General features: G+C 38.2%; 1 protein-coding gene across 1 annotated transcript; it reads left to right on the top strand.

Annotated features, from left to right (window-relative positions):
* The first annotated feature begins 34 nt into the window (after positions 1–34).
* Positions 35–19,731, top strand: LOC105702751 (zinc finger protein 2 homolog). Its single transcript, XM_012430569.1, has 7 exons — positions 35–259; positions 1,827–1,968; positions 2,715–2,870; positions 6,647–6,907; positions 10,919–11,088; positions 16,985–17,219; positions 19,306–19,731. Exons 1-6 carry the CDS (start codon positions 35–37, stop codon positions 17,195–17,197), a joined length of 1,167 nt encoding a protein of 388 aa, XP_012285992.1. The 3' UTR covers positions 17,198–17,219; positions 19,306–19,731.
* The last annotated feature ends 230 nt before the right edge of the window (positions 19,732–19,961 follow it).

Genomic DNA, 19,961 nt, shown 5'->3' on the forward strand with positions numbered 1-19,961 from the left:
TTCTCAGGGAAGTCATCTCCGGAGGGCCTCGGTTATGGAAACCTGCGTCCTGATACCGAAGGAATTCTCTCTGGTGCTGGCCGGCGATAGGGCGGCTTGCAAGAACATGTTCAAGAACGACTCCGGCACCCTCGTGGCCGACCTCAGGATATCCGTTTGGTCCAACGTCTTCATCCCTGCCGGGACGCTCATCTATCCTTTCCAGGGCTCGATCAGGTTCGACAAGATCGACCTGTACTCCTTACTCGACGATAACGACGTAAGTACTTGCGGTATAGTAATTGCGGTTGATGGTACCCTCGCGCAGAAAAAGTATTCACAGTAGTAACATAAAATTCTACTCGCCGCAACAAATGCGAACACTTGATAATGGGCCAGCAGAAGTTTCGTCTAGAAACGTTTTTGTTATATCGGCGAGAAAAGAACGATTAATTTCACCGGGGCAACGCAAGTTCTGTAAATAGCTGCAATATTCTTTTCTAGCGATAATAAATTGTCGCTCATTCGTTTGAAAAGGGACAAGAAGATTTTTCTGGCTGTTGCAACAATTTCATTTATTAATTTAGCAAGCATTTTTTTTTTCTATCGTTTCTAACGTTTTTGTTATATCGATGACAAGAGAACAATTAATTTCACCGGGGCAACGTAAGTTCTATTAATAGTCGCAATATTCTTTCCTAGCGGTAACAAATTGTCGCTCATTCGTTTGAGGAGGGACAAGAAGATTTTTCTGGCTGTTGCAACAATTTCATTTATTAATTTAGCAAGTATTTTTTTTTTTCTATCGTTTCTAACGTTTTTGTTATATCGATAACAAAAGAACGATTAATTTCACCGGGGCAACGCAAATTCTATTAATAGTCGCAATAATCTTTTCTAGCGATAATAAATTGTCGCTCATTCGTTTGAGGAGGGACAAGAATATTTTTCTAGCTGTTGTAACAAATTCATTTGCTAATTTAGCAAGCATTTTTGTTGTCGGTGCGATTGTTTCTAGAGTAAGAGTAAATTTTATCAACAATGCTGTTCTTTGCTAAAAATGCAAATGTCTTTTTTTCCATGGAAATTGGATTTTTTTTGATTGGAGATTTTAGACGAGATACTCCGTTGTGAAAAATTGTGAATTAAACGGAGAATGCCTTCTTGTAGAGTTATTTAGTGCAATTATCTAGGTAAATGTTTAATAGCAATGTTTTTATGGGTGGTTCGTCCGACTCTTCTTATTTTACTTCAAGTAGTCCTTAATTGACGATAATGATGTAAGTACCGTGGTATAAAGTTAATGGTACCCTCATGGGAGATTTTTTAGAAAATACTTCGTCGGGAAAAATAATGGTTGGAACCGAGAAATCTTGCAAAAATGTTTAATGTAATTATTTAGGTAAATGCTTAATAACAATACGCTTTTACTGGTAGTTTGTTTTAGTACAGGTACAGACATGTTTTGAATACATCAGCCATTCATTTCTTCGCGAATAAATTTCCAGCTGATCATCCTTATCATTTTCATCAGTAAAATCATTTCAAAAGGAACATTTTCAATCAATGAATCCTCGATGGAAAACGCTGCCTTTAAATCATTCACATTTCTTTTCGAAAGGTAAAAGTAAAGAAAACGTTGCGAAAAAATTCATTTGTACAATAATGCGTCGGAATGTTGAACTTTTAAGAAATTGGACAATCGTTTGATTTCTTTTTCGTCGAAAATTGTAAGAGATAGAAGAAACTAGATCAAAACTAGTTCCTTTTATCATGGTTGTTTGAGAGACAATTATAATATTTAATAATGTACATATGGTAAATGGAGTATTCTCCTCTGTTTTCAGATCAGACGTGAGTACGGTTGTTACGACGAGGTGTCTTTTTCGAATTACAATCTGAACAAGCGGCAGTGCAATTGGATAAGATTCCTCCGCATCGTTCAGACATACAACGAACAAGTGAACCTTGTTGGCACGAAGGTGAAGGGTGAGTTAAATGTTTATGTTTTCTCGGCCACATATCGTGTTAATTACTTTAGGCATGTTGTTCGATTTGCCATTCGTGCCAATGAGTCACGTCGGGACATTTATTTCATTCCTGCATACGCCAGTTTTTGCGCGATAATTTTACAAGAGGTGATTAACGGGGACAGCAATTATTTCGCCTATTTGGTGTTGCGAGACACGTAGAAATTCTGCAGAATTTTCTTATTCTAAGAAAGGAACTGCAAGAGTACACATCGTACGTGTAAGAAGTTTATTACTCCTGCACGGACTAGTTCATATCATCTCAATTATCGAGCTTATTTCACTGACACTTGTGTACTTGCAAACTGTACATAAATGTCGCTGCCCTTAAAAGTACTTTGGCGTGATTATTTGCAGTTTATTAAACTTTGTCGAATTCTGGCCCTTTTAATAGTTCTAGTAAGTGCATCGATCTCATAGAAACTAGTAAATTGATCGGATAAAATGAAAAGTTCGCAAAAACTCAAACGTTTAGGAGAATTAACAAGTTCATTGGGTTCTTGAAAATTCAAACATTCATCGAGTTTATGTAAACTAGAGTTCATTAGGTTCGTAAAAGTTAAAACGTTCATCAGGTTTATCGAATCTAAAATGTTCAATAAGTTTATAAGGACTCAAGCATTTTCATGACTGCTACGAAAATCTATGCGTAACTCTTGCTGTAATATCTCAGTTAATATGAAAATTTCTACACTTTCGTTACAGGCGAACCGATTTTTGAAGTAGTAAAAGATGTCCAACCAGACGCTGAGTTGGTCGCCTGGTTCCTTCCGGCTGGTCAACAAGACTTCCTCTTTATATCTCACGACGTGTGTTCACGATCTGCCATTTACAGATGCACCATCGACTCCATTTTGGACGGTAAGTCTTTCATTTTTATCAAAACAACAGACAGTAACTAATATTGAAAAAGGGACAGCGAATTAATTTACTGTCCCTTCTGCAATCTCAATTTGCCCAGTCGAACACTTGACCACATAAGCATTTATTATCAGGTGATAAAATAATAAATATAGTCGCGTGGTCGACTAGTCTACTTCATCTCGAACGAGAAGATACAATACATTCATGATAAAGCTCTCATTAAACACGAACAGATAATTAATTCTCGTCCCTACGAAAGAGGGAATAATCGTGTAAAACATTTCCCTAAATCGTCTTATACTTTACACGTGTACAAACTTCGTTTCCTTTAAGTAGAGATACACGTTGATCGAATGATAATAGCAAAGGAAAATTAATTACTGTTTCCTTCGCTGTTATCGTTCCCCCTTCGTAGAATTATTCTCCGATACAGTCTGCTCGATCTCTTGGTAAAGCTCGCTTAAAGCGATTACCTCCACGCGGATACGTAAGAATATTTGGAGCACTTTTGTCTTCCAATAAAGAAAGTTTGGGGGAACTTCTATTAAGGTCTGTCCGCGGGGAGAAGTTTGAGGAGCCGAAAAGCCTTTACCGATTGTTTCGGATGTCGAGCCGGAGCGGTTCGGTCCGAAGTTAAGAAGACGAAGTGTCTTCTTCCCCTCTCTGACTGGTTCTCTTCTTCGGTCGGGTCTTCTTCTCTTTCTTGTACTGCTACCGGTGCCCTGAAAGTTCGTAAGAAATACCATGCCAGGAGTGCAACTAAGGACCGTCTAGCTACCACCACCCATTGTACTGTCTTTTATTCCCCGCGAGGGGCTACACATTTGAATCACAGGCGGCCACCTTGATCTGGCCGACAAAAATTCCGCCTCGTATTTGCATTTCAGATTTGTAGGGGGTCTTATTATTCTATTTACGATTGCACGCGCTCGACTCCTGATCGGAACACAGGGAGCCGCCGAGTGCGTACAGCCATACTACGAAATACACCCTCTTTGGGCATTTCTTATTGCCCATTGGATGCGCAATTCAATTCTGCCCAAATTAAGGTGATATGAGTCAGCCTACATATATCTAAAAAGTCAGGTCATTAGGGAAAGTACCCTAGTAGCATAGAACAATTCCTAAATATTTCTTTGTAATCATTGCTAAATATCTCAAGCGACAGATTTTTTAAAATTTCTTGTAGAAACATTTGTTGAAAATCTCAACGACATATTTAGTTTCAATAATTTATAAACACATATAGAAATTATATTTTTTAATTTATGAACGTGTAATAAAAATACATTTTTTACTTCACGACTATTATCGGACACTTCATTTTGTATCAAAGAACACGAGAAATTTCGATAATATTTTCCTTCCGCTATTTCATTATGGGAGCTAATCATGTTATTTTGATTTTAAATATATTTAAAACGTTTATAATGTATTCGGCAGATAATATTTAAGAAATACTCGTAGTAAAATGAAACGAAATGTTTCGTACATCTGGTAGAAAAATATGATGAAAACACACGGAGCTAATATTACATAAATATTATAGGGATAATATTCTAAAGTAAATGTTTTGCAAATATTTCAAATGTCTGCTAAATATTTACAAAATGTACGATACTCGTTAAATATATAGAAAATATAGGACATATATTTTGTGCTACTAGGGTATTCTCTAAATTGGGTGCACCGATTCGTTTCAAATTCCACCACGTGAATATGGAGGCCCTAAAGTAGGTCCTGAAACTAACGAAATTTCATTTTTCATTAAGAATTTATTTATCATGGACTAAACCAACATGCCGTGGCCCGTGACACGTACAAAAATTCCTCCAAAATTGCATGACTTAAGAAATTACACCTGCAAAGCTCGAATAGGGGAGGGACGCCGAAATGGGAACATTTAATTTTGACTATCTTCCCCCCGTAATTAGGTTTGTGAATAAATTCCTCCAAAATTGCATGACTTAAGGAATTACACCTGCAAAGCTCGAATAGGGGAGGGACGCGTTCGCAAGGGGCCTCCACCTCTTGGTCTCTTGGCCATCCATTAATTATGGTTGGAGCAGCTCAGAAGAAGTATGGGCAACTTCTTCGAGTCCGATGTCGAGGGCTACTGCGAGAAATTGTGGAGTAATGATCGCTTCGATGTGGACGAGTTATTTTAAGGCGCAAGTCCGCCGACAGGTGCATCGTTCGATACTGCGCCTCGAATGCACTCGGAGACATATTTCCAGGCCGTGCGGTGTTATTAATCGAGCCAATATTACGCTCCTATGTTTTACTCGAGTCCTGAAGAAATGCGAGCTCAATCGGTCATTCGAATTCGACGAGAGAGCAACTCCGAGCAATAACTCGGCGGCGCCTCTTGAAGCCTCTCGATAATATATTTTCAGGTCACGAGGGAACTTAATTAGACCAATTTGGGGATTTATTGGACGTAATTTTGAACCCGTGTATTCGGGCCCATTAAATATCCACGCGAAAACAATTTCCAAGAGTTTTATGATCGATCGTGTAGGTAGAAGGGAGCTAATATCCTATAATTGTTAGGAGAAAATTAATATCAATTTAAAGTAACGTTAAAGTCCAGTGGAAGTTGTGCTTTGATCATAATTTAACACCGTTTTGTGTACGAGAATGACCGATGTTTATTTAATTTAAATAAATTCCTTTGAACAAGTGAATTTCTATTTGAGATTAATGATCGTACATTCTTGCTAATTGCTATTTGAAGGAATAGAATGCAGCCATGGTTGTTGTAGACCAAGAACAGTTTATTCAAATAAAATTAATATTAGCTTTATATACTAATAGATTAATTGTTAAATTCTGTGTAATCGTCTTATTTATATTTCCTTCAGATTTCTGTAAAATTGAAGTGCCTTCTGCAAGCTGCGGTCTCCTTTAAATTAATTAAACATTGAACATAGCCAAATACGAAATTACAAGAAAGAAACTAAAAACAATGATACAAAATTCATTCTATTTGAACACTCGCTCTTATGAACATTAAAGTCCTCGAGGTTAGCTCCTCAACTTAATGAAAAATAACAGCAGTTTCAATAATCGCCATTAATCCTAACGTGCAATAAATACCGACATATAATCTTACCAAACATTACTAAAAAAAAAATGTTCATACAAAATCCATTGCATCCAAACATTCCCTCATACGGTCGTTTATTTAACACTAAAATCCCCCAATTCAGCTCCTCAACTTATTTAATTAAAAATAACATCAGTTTCAGGATTCGTCATTAATCGTGCAATAAATACCGACATATAATCTTACCAAACATTACTAAAAAATAATGTTCATACAAAATCCATTCCATCCAAACATTCACTCATACGGTCGTTTATTTAACACTAAAATCCCCCAATTCAGCTCCTCAACTTATTTAATTAAAAATAACATCAGTTTCAGGATTCGTCATTAATCGTAACGTGCAATAAATACCAACATATAGTCTTACCAAACATTAATAAAAAAAAATGTTCATACAAAATCCATTCTATCCAAACATTCACTCATACGGTAGTTTATTTAACTCTAAAATCCCCCAATTCAGCTCCTCAACTTATTTAATTAAAAATAACATCAGTTTCAGGATTCGTCATTAATCCTAACGTGCAATAAATACCGACTAGCGGAAAAAGTTGTCGAAATTTGGCCACTGAGCGTGCACGGAATTCCATCATCTCGAAGCCTTCTCCGCAGCGTCCGGCATTTCCTGCGAGTAGACCCTAACAGGTTTTTATCTGTTAAGAATCCCCGCTGGATCTCTCGATGGCTCTCCTGTCAGATCACTCTTCGCCGTCGATATCGACCTCGTACTACGAGGTGGACGAGTACGAGTCAACATCCGAGGAGTCGTCTTCATCGACTCTGTCGCTGGTGGGAGATCACCTGGACTGCAGCATCCTGACGACCATCAAGAGGGGCGAGAGGGTCCTTCTACCCTGCGAGGTCTGCGGCAAGTCCTTCGATCGGCCCTCGCTGCTCAAGCGACACATGAGAACTCACACAGGTATCTCATAGGAATTCACTTTGTTTATCGATATTGGTTTCCACCGCGGTGGGTCGCGAGGCATCTCGCGTATGAACCTCTTCTCCGGAGAATGCGTCCAATCGCGAGATGCATGCGTTTCTCAGCCTCGACACTAGGCTGGATCAATGGCTTTACATGGTCACTAATTTATTATGTGATTGCTGACTTTAACCGGTTCCACTAATCGAACTTCACGGTAATGCCTGTTATCGCTGAGATGGTCTAAGTTACAAGCACTGTCGAGATATGGTCCGGAAATAATAATGACGGAATTAATTGTTATCGATGGGGGAAAGAGTTAGATTCACTTGAAATCCGAAGGACTAGGGCTGGTAATCATAGCAGCTGATAACGTATGTAGATAATAAAGGAAATTAGATGAAATGGTGGAAAGATTATTGCTAATACAGTAGACGCGATTATTGTATGAGGGTAGTAAATGGTGGATTACTTGGCTTTTGGATTTATGATGGGACAGGTGAAATTACCTGGTTCCATTAAATCAAGTTCGCAATAATACCTGTTATCACTGAGATGGTCTAATCCACTGCAAGCGCTTACGAGGTATGATCTGGAAGGAATATTGGCGGAATTAATTTTTTTTAGTGGGGGAAGAATTAGATTCACTTAAAATCCGAAGGACGGTAATGGGGCTAGTAATCATAGAAGTTGATAACGTATGTAGATAATAAATGAAATGAGATGACATGGTGGGAAAGATTATTGCTAATACAGTAGACGCGATTATTATACGAGGGTAGTAAATGATGGATTACTCGGTTTTTGGATTTAATCCGTTTATGATGGGACAGTTGAAATTACCTGGTTCCATTAATTCAAGTTCGTGATAATACCTGTTACGGCTGAGATGGTCTAATCTACTATAAGCGCCGACGAGATATGATTTGGAAGGAATATAGGCGGAATTAATTTTTAATAACGGGGGAAAGAATTAGATTCACTTAAAATCCGAAGGACGGTAACATGGCTAGTAATCATAGAAGCTGATAACGTATGTAGATAATAAAGGAAATGAGATGAAATGGTGGGAAAGATTATTGCTAATACAGCAGACGCGATTATTGTACAAGGGTAGTAAATGATGGTTTTTCGATTTAATCCGTTTATGATGGGACAGTTGAAATTACCTGGTTCTATTAATTCAAGCTCGTAATAATACCTGTTACCGCTGAGATGGTCTAATTTACTACAAGCACCGACGAGGTATGATCTGGAAGGAATATTGGCGGAATTAATTGTTATTAATGAATGAAAGAATTAAATTCACTTGAAACTTAGAAAAAGATAGTAGGGTTAGTAATCATAGAAGTTCATAACATATGCAGATAATAAAGGAAATGCAATAAAATACTGCAAAAGATTGCCGCGATAAATCTGTCAATAATTAATGGTGGATTAGTCAGTTTCCGGTATTAATCCTTCAGAATGGAACAGCTGAATTTAACGGTTTCATTAATCAAACTTCATGATAATCCCTGTATCGCTACTAATAATAATGCGTGTTATCGGGAAAATAGTCTACACTATCATGCAGTTGGTTTGATCGAGACAAAGGTATTGTTCGAATTATTTGTCATTGATGAAGAAATGAATTGCTTTCATTGAACATTCAATGGAAAATAATACGACCAGTAATTATAGAAACTAATGTTCTATGTATGTGAGAGAGGAAATGTAATAATGTACTTCCAGATTTGATAATAAATACTGGTGGCGGCCTCCGTCTAATAAAGTAATCGCGGCAATTAATCATGGTGGATTAGCCAATTTCCGACTTATAAATGATAATGAATATTGGTGGGTTAGTTTCCGGTATTACTTATGTACTATGCGATAATTGAATTTAACCGGTTTCACTTATCGATCGTTACAGCACGGACTGTTATCGCCGAGGAGGTCTCTAATGCAGTGGTGAGATTAAGTCACGAAAGAATATGTTGAAATTAATAGTTGTCAATGACGGAAGGAATTAACTGCATTTAAAGTTTAGACGGAGGCAACACGGTTAATAGTTATAAATAAGCGACACCGTAATGGATATAAAAAGGAATGCAAGGTGATAGTAGAAAGGATTGCATCCTTCGGTACTTGACGTCATAAACTTATCGATGACTAATGATGGATTAATCGGTTTCCGGTTTTATTCATTTATTATGGGGTAGTTCAGTTTAACCGGTTCCGCTAATCGAACTTCACAGTAATTGCCCTGTTATCATTAAGGTTGCCTATTACAGTGCCGGAATTAAATCGAGAAAAAATATTATTCGAAACTAATAGGTATTGACGACTGAAGAATTTGTATGAATAAAAGATATACAGAAAATCAGGAATACCGAGTAAACGATCATTATTCCGATAAGTGGCAAGACAAATTTAATTAAAGATTCTTATGACGACGATGAATTAAAAAAAATATATTGCCATATTTTTGCTGTTACCAAGGCGCGATAAGATTACCGATCTTAACCCTTTTTACTGAAAAAGTACAGTGATATCTAATAATTAAATACCTATTTAATAAATAATAAATTTAAATTATTCGTATCAGTTTATTCAGACAAGATCGTAATGAAATTTCCATTAATATCGTCTATTTACAACCGGGAATTTGAGGACTAATATTTTATTGCCTAGTTTTAATCAAGAACAAGTGTTAGAAAATATCATGAGTAATTGTCGTTACAAAATTGAGATGAGTAGATCATTTGGAGCTACAAAGTAGCGCGATGTACTATCAAGTATTATGCTGATTGCTACTTCGAGATGTTTGGGAAACGACGTTAGTGTCAATTGGAAGAAAATATGAAAATTGCACGTAACACCATAAGTGGAGGGTAATGACGGTGGCTCGGTAAGGTATTTCCTCGATATACGAGCGTATTGTCGGCTGAATGAGTCTGAATACAAAGTACACGCGTTACTGGCAACCCTCGACGTTATAACGCATGAATGGCTTTAGAGGTTACTAATTTACGGTTAAATTACTGACTTTAACCGGTGCTACCAACCGAAGTTCACGATGATGCGTCGTTTATCAGTGACGATAGCTGCGGAAAGTGATCTTTTCTCATTGACAGGCGATATCGCGAAGACTAGGGTGTAAGATAACAGCATGTACAAAAACTGAGGAAACCCCGAAAAAGGATGATAAATCGTCCAAACTTTTTCGCTAGTTTTGATAACCGGGTCCGATTATGTTCTATACATTTATTATACGCGAGCTTGAAATAAGTATATAAACGAAATCTGGGAAAAGGCTTAAAAAGTCGGCAATGAATCCTTCAAATATTCCTCTTAATATTAATATGCATAGCTAATTTTGTTTAATCAAATGTAGATTATTTGCAAGTGTAGGACAGCAGTTTGTATGAAACTTAGGAACTACAAAAAGATTACAATACATCTTTCATACGGTTTCGACGAGGTTAATGCGTGTGGCCAATTTCATTTTACGCAATGTTAATCACAAGTGTAAGATAACAGTTTACGCGAAACGTGGGAAAGGTTGAGAAATTAAGAATAAATTGTTTTAACAATTTCGTCGATTTCAACGGATATGGTTAATTTTGTTTCGCGCAATACTTATTGTTTACATAATTCGAAGAAAATCGAGAGAAAATTCGCCAGGCCTGCTCGTAGAACGTTTTACGGTGATAAGATCGAGATGAATATTTATAAAAAGGGAACCACGATGTCGAGCCTCTTGTTAAACGCGAAAATGCGAAGATAATGGATGGTTCTTTGCGGGATATTTTCTCCGATGCTCCGATACGCACTGCCGGCAATTTGTGGAGATTGCGAGTAAGCGTTTTCGGAGCAACGGAAGCGTGTCGCGTGTGGTTTGTAGTTCGTGTACTAACGTAAGAAGAAAACCACGGTGTCGTTAGGAACGCCTTGGACTTCCGTCGGCGCGGAAAATGCAGAAAATTGCAATGGCACACGGTAATCCAGCGGGTATTAAAATTGCAGGGGAGAAGCCGCACGTCTGCATGGTCTGCAACAAGGGTTTCTCAACCTCGAGCTCTTTGAACACGCACAAACGCATACACAGCGGAGAAAAGCCTCACCAATGCCTGGTCTGCGGGAAAAAATTCACGGCCTCGTCTAATCTCTACTATCACCGAATGACTCACATAAAGGTAAGTGCAACCTCCTCGCAGGACTTATTCTTATTGACAAAAATACCCGCGATGTGTATTTTTAAAGGGGATACTCGAATGACGACTCCACGATCAATATGAAAAGGATGTGAAGTTGTATTTTTTGAGAGAGGGTTCAATCGGAAATCAGGGAAAACGATTCCCTTCTTTGAGGATCAATTGTCTTTGATTTAGAATGATAAAGAACAGTGAGATTTGGTAAAAGGTGACGTTGGGCATCAAAATTGGGAGAATGTTTCACTTGGAAATCAGTGAAAACGATTTCCTTCTCTGAGAATCACTAGAAAGATATATAGAGATAAGATATCTAGAAGAGAATCTAGAATATATAGATATCTAGAGAAAGATATGTATAGAAAGATTAATTAGCAGGGGGATCAAAGGAAAAATTCCCACTATACTTGCTCGAATTAATTACATCCGATATTAAAATCACCCTAAACATCTTAAAGTAAGACCTTCCCCATTCTCAAGTACCTACGTCACTACTTCGTCAACAGAAACGTGCGGCATAACATTCAACCCTTTACGGAGATTCGTTTCGGACATATGATAAATCTACTTAGAGTAGTCGAGCACGAATAATTAATTAGGAGTGGGATAAAAGGAGAAATTCCCACTATACTTACTCAAATTAACTCTATCCGATTATAAAATCACCCTAAACATCTTAAAGTAAGACCTTCCCCATTCTGAAGTACCAACGGAAACGTGCGGCATAACATTCAACCCTTTACAGAGATTCATTCCGGTCGTATGATAAATCTTCTTAGAATAGTCGTGCACGAAAGATGAAAAGCGAGTAAAAATGGCAAGATCCCTGTCGGCGGACAAAAAGGGTGATCTCTGCAAGCAGAGCCGAGATTTCTTCGAGGCGCCTTCCGCGGAAACGGTGCGGAAAGCCGGCGCGCGAAAGAAGCGCCAAAGGGAGAAGAGGTTTTTGCCGATCCAAAGTGAAACTGTATGAGTTTCTCTAATCCCTTGGAGTAATGATATCTCGTGAGCCGTATAGGCCGGTCCGCCATCAGCTACTGTAATTGGCCCATTACTCGCTACCGCTTGGAATGCAATCCAATTAGAGAGACAGAGAGCGTATGTAGCCCGAGGCTGCTCCAACCTGCTGCAGCTCCGCGATGCGTTTTGAAGTTTCACTTATGCGTCACTTTGGCCCGAAGCTGCACCTCCGTTCCCGAAAACTCCAAGTCGAGGACGAGCGCGAGAATGGTGCTGATTAATCCTGGATAAAACGAGCTTCGGGATCTCAGCGTGTACGTCCAGGTTTCGGAGAACCTGCGAAACTCGAATCTCTCTAAAGGTGCCAAGGAAAAAAGCCAGCATCGCATTTTATTAAAGATTATTTATGAAGATGCGGACTCTAATCCAGATTTAGAATGCAATCTCTAGAGGTGGTTTTCATTAAGGTGTTGTGATAGGGCAGATTACGTGCGGAGGTATTTTCTTTTGGAAAGATGTAGAATGCATATTGAGTATATGGTTCTTTTGAATTGCATTTTAATTTAATTCGGATCTCCATGTATACGTCCAGGTTTCGGAGAACCTGAGAAACCCGAATCTCTCTAAAGGTGCCAAAGAAAAAAGCCAGCGTCGCTTTTTATTAAAGATTATTTATGAAGATGCGGACTCTAATCCAGATTCAGAATGCAATCTCTAGAGGTGGTTTTCATTAAGGTGTTGGGATAGGACAGATTACGTGCGGAGGTACTTTATTTTGGAAAGATGTAGAATGCATATTGAGTATATGGTTCTTTTGAATTGCATTTTAATTTAATTCGGATGTCCATGTATACGTCCAGGTTTCGGAGAACCTGAGAAACCCGAATCTCTCTAAAGGTGCCAAGGAAAAAAGCCAGCGTCGCATTTTATTAAAGATTATTTATGAAGATGCAGATTCTAATCCAAATTCAGAATGCCATCTCTAGAGGTGGTTTTCATTAAGGTGTCGTGATAGGGCAGATTACGTACGGTGGTACTTTATTTTGGAAAGATGTAGAATGCAAATTTAGAATATGGTTCCTTTGAATTGTATTTTAATTTAATTCGGATCTCCATGTGTACGTCCAGGTTTCGGAGAACCTGCGAAACCCGAATCTCTCTAAAGGTGCCAATGAAAAAAGCCAGCGTCGCATTTTATTAAAGATTATTTATGAAGATGCGGATTCTAATCCAGATTCAGAATGCAATCTCTAGAGGTGGTTTTCATTAAGGTGTCGTGATAGGGCAGATTACGTGCGGAAGTACTTTCTTTTGGGAAGATGTGATATCTGAAGAAGAGAAGAGAGAAGATGAAGATATCGAATCGCATTGTTTATCATATGAAATCAAAGGCAATCGGCTCTTAAAGAAGGAAATCGTTTTCAGTGATTTTCGAGTGAATAACCCCTCGGGGCACTCTCTAGGGTGTGGTTTCCATTTAAAGTGTCATTCCAGTGTAATTAAAGTGAAATGACAGTCTGTCTTAAGCAGATGAAGAATGCACTTTCCAAGGCACGTTCTTCTTTCTATCCGTGTCAATATATGAAGAGTTGTTAATCAAGATTCTAAACAGCTTCACGATCGGAATGATCGCTCAAAGAAATCTGATTTCTTTTTCTAGAAAGTGCACCTCAAAAATGTCGTACTTCTCGAGGAGACTAGTAATGAAAGATACAGGAATTGTTGTTCTTCGTTAGACATCGCTCTACACATTATTCCTCAATTTTCGATAATTCAGAAGCCACGTTCAATTGATTCGTAGCATATCAAGACCAAATACATGGACATTAAATCCACAAAATGCAATAAATTAAAAAAAAAGAAAACATTACACCCACGTGCATTATGAGGAGTCGCAGCTGCGAAGTTTAGAATGCAAATTTTAAGAAAGAGTGACCGCGATTTGATTTATACTAACAATGAGAATTAAAAACATTATTTAAAAAGCAACTTAGATCTATTCAGCAATAATCCATCACGCATGTGCGTAAAATATGAATAGCGCGAATGTGTTAAAAACACGATAGAGTATTAGAATACATTTGAAACTTCACTCGGACTATAGATAGGAACATGACCCTTAACCCTTTTAGTGCCGGAGGCCGATATATCGACCCTCGCTGCACTGGCGAAAAGTACCAGAGCCGATATATCGGCCCACACCTTGTAGCGCATTACTATTCGCTTTGCGAGAGATCTCTATCTCAAAATAAATTTATAATACGTTATAAATAGTCTAATTTCATTACGAGAGAATTAAAATAACGATACAACAACACCTATAACAACCTATAACCTACCTATAACAATCTATAACCTATAACAATTACTTGTTTCGGATGAGATAATCCGTCCGTCGCCTACCATGTGCCTTGGAGTTATTTCTCATGTTTCTTGTGCAATATTACTTATTTTGTTAAAAAATATATTGGAAATTTAAAGTATACACTTTGCAATCAGCGGTCTATATAAATTTATGATAAAAAGATGACTTTTCCTATGTGCAATTACGTATTGAAACAGAGAACTCAATTTTTCTTTTTCTTTTTGATCACATATACCTTTATTTATGTAATTTTCAATGAATATAGAAAAATTAGCGTCACCGTTTTATTCTCTATTTTGTCCTTAATACCCTGCTTTTTGAATTATGTAAATATCGCTTTTCGTTTGGTCTTTACGAGCCTTTTTCCAAATCCTAGTAAAATCCAAAAATTCGGCCGGTTATCTTCGCATAAGTACCTCTTTTTCGCCCGGCACTAAAAGGGTTAAATAATCGGATGATTCGGAAGCAGCGTTAAATTGATCCGCGACATGTTAGACTACATGCATACGCGGTAGATCTACGAGTTACGTATTGCCGGGAAACATTACACCCACGTGGATTACGAGGAGTCGCAGCTGCGGAGTCTAGAATGCAAATCCTAAGAAGGGATGATCGCGATCCGATTGTCCGCGATCAGATTTAACGGGCAAGGAGATCCAGTAAACATGTCGGTGTACCCTGGGATATTTCGCTCCGCGGATCACTGCGCCTCGTCCGCGAGCATTCGTTAATTTATTCCGAACTACCCTAACCTGGGCAGCGCAATTGCGAGAGCACTCGCAAACGCGGCTGTGTGCAAGGTACACGCCCCGTGTACGCACGTCGTATACGCACGTCGTTTATGTAAGGCGTGTACGCAGCAACCGCTTTTGCGAATGTCCTATCGGCAGGTGCATCTCGGATCTCCCGCTCGTGTGTGCCCGTGCGTGCATAAAGGCGCACGCACATGCGTCGACTCCCTTATACACGGCGTTCATTCACGTCCCCGCGTCTTAAGGTGCACGCCAATCCGCAATAATTTTTTAACACGGACCCGCTTAATTCGCCCCGCCAGGAAAAAATCGACCCTTGCCGGAGGATCCTGTAAATGGACGATCTCGTCCTGCACGCGATAAATGAGACGCTCGGTGTCCTGTTGCTCGAGAAGAATGTTTAATCGAACGCGGATAAATGGCGGGTGTCAGTGGTGGGTAATAATTGAAGGACTTAGGGCAAAGAGGTGTGAGTTAACGATCGCGGGTCTTACTCACTTGGGGAAATTTTTATTCAGGAGTTGGACATTGTTCAGTTAATGAGGCTTGAACTAAGTATGAACTTTGTGGATTAATGTCTAATTACGTTACCCGAGGTTTTCCTTGATTTGTTAAGTAGTCCTTTGTGTCGGATCGAACATTTCTAACAGGCTGTGAGGAAGTGTTTAACTAAATTCACGCAATGTGTATTGGAAGTTTATTTGGTTATGGAAAATGAATTTGCAATATTCACATTCAACCGTTTTCCTCCGCTATTACGTAGAATCAGCTCCCGATAAAACATAATTTATAACACCGAATCATCTTAAACAATCAATCCATTAACTTAATCCGCTCTCAACTCCCGTAACATATTTTTTAATTAAATTTCATTCAAAAGAGAAAGAAAGGAACAAAAATGGAAGAAGTAGTCAACCCTGAAATTTGCGAGTAACACAAACTAACATTCTCCCTAGACCGTAGAAATTGATAAAAGAGAGTACATTCAATTTCGCGCACAGTTTTCGATAAAACATAATTTATAACACCGAATCATCTTAAACAATCAATCCATTAACTTAATCCGCTCTCAACTCCCGTAACATATTTTTTAATTAAATTTCATTCAAAAGAGAAAGAAAGGAACAAAAATGGAAGAAGTAGTCAACCCTGAAATTTGCGAGTAACACAAACTAACATTCTCCCTAGACCGTAGAAATTGATAAAAGAGAGTACATTTAATTTCGCGATCGAGCAAGTCCGTGGAGAAAACTCGTTTCCTCCAGAAAATGTCCGTCTTCCGGCTCGGTTCATCGACAGAAGCGATGAAACCGATCGAACCGCCTCTCACCCCGCAATTCATCAAGTCTTAATATTAAAACACATTTAACGCGTCGCGCAATAAAGCCGGATTAAAAATGCTAAATCGATCACAGCACTAACAGGATTATTTAATACGCGTCCAGGTCTTGGGGGATTAAAAGATGGAGATTTAACCGCGAGTAACCGCTTTTCCTTCAACACCCTCGATCCGGTTTTTCATAGGCTACAATTTCTGCGCGTTATTACGCGGGCATTGCCGTACACCGCGTATTGCACTCATACCGGTACCAGAAAACCCGTACACACGGGACGAGGTTTACGGGCGACCTAACGAGCCCAGAGAGCCCCGGTTTTGGTTTTAGAGGGATGATTTATTTAAACTGCCATCTCGGAGTCATACCTAATCGTTCGCCGGGCGACAAGACGACGGGAATTATGACCGCTCGTCAATTCGCGTAATGGCGAACGGTATTACGACTCCTCTTTTTTACCTTATCTGCAGGAAAAACCGCACAAATGCTCCCAGTGCTCCAAGTCGTTCCCTACGCCTGGCGATCTCAAGAGTCACATGTACGTCCACAACGGGCTTTGGCCCTTCAGGTGTCATATCTGCAGCAGGGGGTTCAGCAAACCGACCAATCTCAAGAATCACATGCTTTTACACCTGGGAAGGTGCTCCAACAAGAAGTTCATCAAGTCCCTGCCCGATTTGTGACTCTACTCGGGACCAGGATCGGGTAAGCAAGTTCGCTAAGTAATTTACGTAGTTTTATTTTACAGCAAATTACTATACGAACAAAATCATCTTATACGAAAAAGAAATCTGCCGGTCGTTCTAGTGCTAACACAGGAATATGTTATAGTTATCTTTTTAAATCATCCTTTATCTTATTGAATCGATTTTCAGTCTTTTCTGAAGATAGCTCTTTCCGAAACGCGTGAATTACTTTTGCTTATAATTTGAGTTTTATATCAAGTACTAAGTAGTTTGAGTTAGATGCTATAATAAAGTCTTGAATGCATGTCCCCTTTAACATAGAAATTTGTTTTTTTAAATAATTCTTATTCTTATTGAATCGATTTGCAGTCTTTTCTGAAAACAGCTGTTTTCGAGACGCGTGAATTATTTTTGTTTCTAATTTGAGTGGCTTTTTTCAAACTAGTACTGCGTCATGCAACTGAAAGAAATCGTTCCGGAAAAAAGTACCATAGATCTTGTCTTCGTTTTTTAGCCAAGGGATGTAAGGGGATTATTTATTTATTTGAAACGTAATCTGCGTAAGACGAATAAGCTGGCCAAGAATGTTGGACGGGTCGGTGTTACACATACGATACTGCTACCTTCACAGCTCATTCTATTTATCGCAAGTAATTATTATTAAATACTCTCTTATTTCTTACTAAAATGGTTCACAACCATTATTCACCATTTTCGCCGTTTCTGAAATAGCTCGAGTCTTTTTTTTTTCCCCAATTTTTTCTGTAAATTGAAAGACTTTTATTCTAAGCACAAGTTTCCGTCTTATCAAAGCAATGTGAAGGATATCTATTTATTTAAGACTTAATCTATCTAAGGCGAGTAAGCTGGTTTTGTTTGGAAAGAATTGTGTACAATCAATAGTTTGAAAAAGAAATAGATAAAAAACGAATTCCTTGAGAAACAGCCTTTATTGTATAGCATAAGTACTTGTAAAATGCCTGTAAAAACTAGTAATCCAAAGAATGTAACAAAAACACCTTATAGATACTTTTTTGCTAACTATTTTGTGAATTAAGTGTTGAAAAATTACGGGGAAATATAATTTATTTCAGAAAGAAATACTACACTATTACAGGACATGAACATAACTTTACACTTATGTGCCGAAGAGAAAAAACTAACATATGAGAGCTGAAATGAGTAAAAAGATAAAGTTCTCGCTATGGTATCCTTATTTCATATAATCAGAATTAAAAGAGATATTTCGAATTGTTTAAAATAGAGATTTGTTATCTACATAGGCTGTTTCTCAAGTGATCAATTTATTTAATATCACTAACGTGTCTCGCATGTTCTTAATTATTACTCTACATTATGAGGTCAACATACTTATCCAATTAATATTTGTGCCTCCGTCCTGTGTACATCTATCGCAATGCACGTCTAATTTGACACTAAACAACGTGCATTAAATTTACTAATAGATGATAAAACTTATGAATGGCAATAGGGAGCTTAGCGCACAATCTCTATTTCTTAATTACAAAAAAAAAGTCATCAACGCGGAGTAAAAGTGACAGAGCATTAATCCTAGTATAAAATATTAAATGACGGTGGAAAAACAATGATCATTTCATTATCTTCCTCTACGTTTCAATGTCCAGTGATTGCCGGGTCTTTCTATACGAACAGTAAAATATTATTCTACGGGAATGTTAAACAGCTATTAATACAATTATCAATTCTACGCATCCGCTAATATCAAATGTCATAGTAATACGAACTTGGAGGAGATACTTTTTAACGCGAGAACGACAATTAGAATAAACATCTCTCCTCGTTACTCCATTAGACATTAGTTAACAAATCCTAAAGCGAGCCACCTGGAAAACTAGATTTTCGATAGTTACACCTTCCCACGTTCCTATAACTCACCGCTAATTGATTTGTCACGACTTACGGATTAAAAATCGCATCTCATAGAAAAAGATCATTATGACTATGTGTATCGTACATTGTATGTATGAATTAGCACACCTTTACACGCTAGTTAAAAGGTAACCGTAACCTCTGTACAATTTTATACAAAAGGAAAGGTGATAACGTTCAACCGTTGATTACAGATATAGCGAAGGACTCTCTGCAGCCATCGGACTTCGTAGACTCAGCTATTCGACGGCTTCGCAAAGTTCTACGAGCGTCCTCTTGACAGATGCCAAGAAGACCCGAGTGTCAAGAAAACTCGCTGTCAGTGTAACTACAATAAGTCTATTCAGTTCGAGAGCGGTAACGAGCTTAACAATCAAACGATCTTAGTGCCTTGCGTAATTCCCTCGAGTGTAATTACTTCGGTGTCCACGACGTTAACGTTAAGTCAGTGTACCATACGCAATCGTTTTTATCATACTTTGCATAAACTTTCCACGTGGTTCCCTTTAAGGTGATATGAAAGCGCCGTCAAAGAGATCTCGTTTATGAAACTCTTCTCCGAACAATGTACCGAGTCGTTTCAAACTTAACAATGTGAACATGGAGGCTACAAGGTAAGTCTTGACACCCACGAAGTATCAATTTTTTAAACATTTATTTATAGACATATTTTAAATTTGTATTAAAAAAATGAAATTTCACGGGGGACAAAACCTTCCTTATGGCCTAAATGTTTACGTTGTGTACTTTGAAAGGACTCGGTATACCCAGTTTGTAGAAAAGTTTTATGAACAATTGATCTTTCAGATGTCACCTTTCACATCCCCTTAAAGCGATTGTCCCGTCTCCG

The sequence above is a fragment of the Orussus abietinus genome, unplaced genomic scaffold, assembly GCF_000612105.2.
Source record: "Orussus abietinus isolate OABI.00-Male unplaced genomic scaffold, Oabi_2.0 scaffold301, whole genome shotgun sequence".
In the NCBI taxonomy this organism is placed as follows: domain Eukaryota; kingdom Metazoa; phylum Arthropoda; class Insecta; order Hymenoptera; family Orussidae; genus Orussus; species Orussus abietinus.

Bases quoted from the DNA above. Each gene is read 5' to 3' on its own strand.
- LOC105702751 (XM_012430569.1), top strand. From the start codon at position 35: ATGGAAACCTGCGTCCTGATACCGAAGGAATTCTCTCTGGTGCTGGCC. The intron at 260-1,826 runs GTAAGTACTTGC...CTCTGTTTTCAG, and splicing joins CCTTACTCGACGATAACGAC to ATCAGACGTGAGTACGGTTG. The intron at 6,908-10,918 runs GTATCTCATAGG...TTAAAATTGCAG, and splicing joins ACACATGAGAACTCACACAG to GGGAGAAGCCGCACGTCTGC.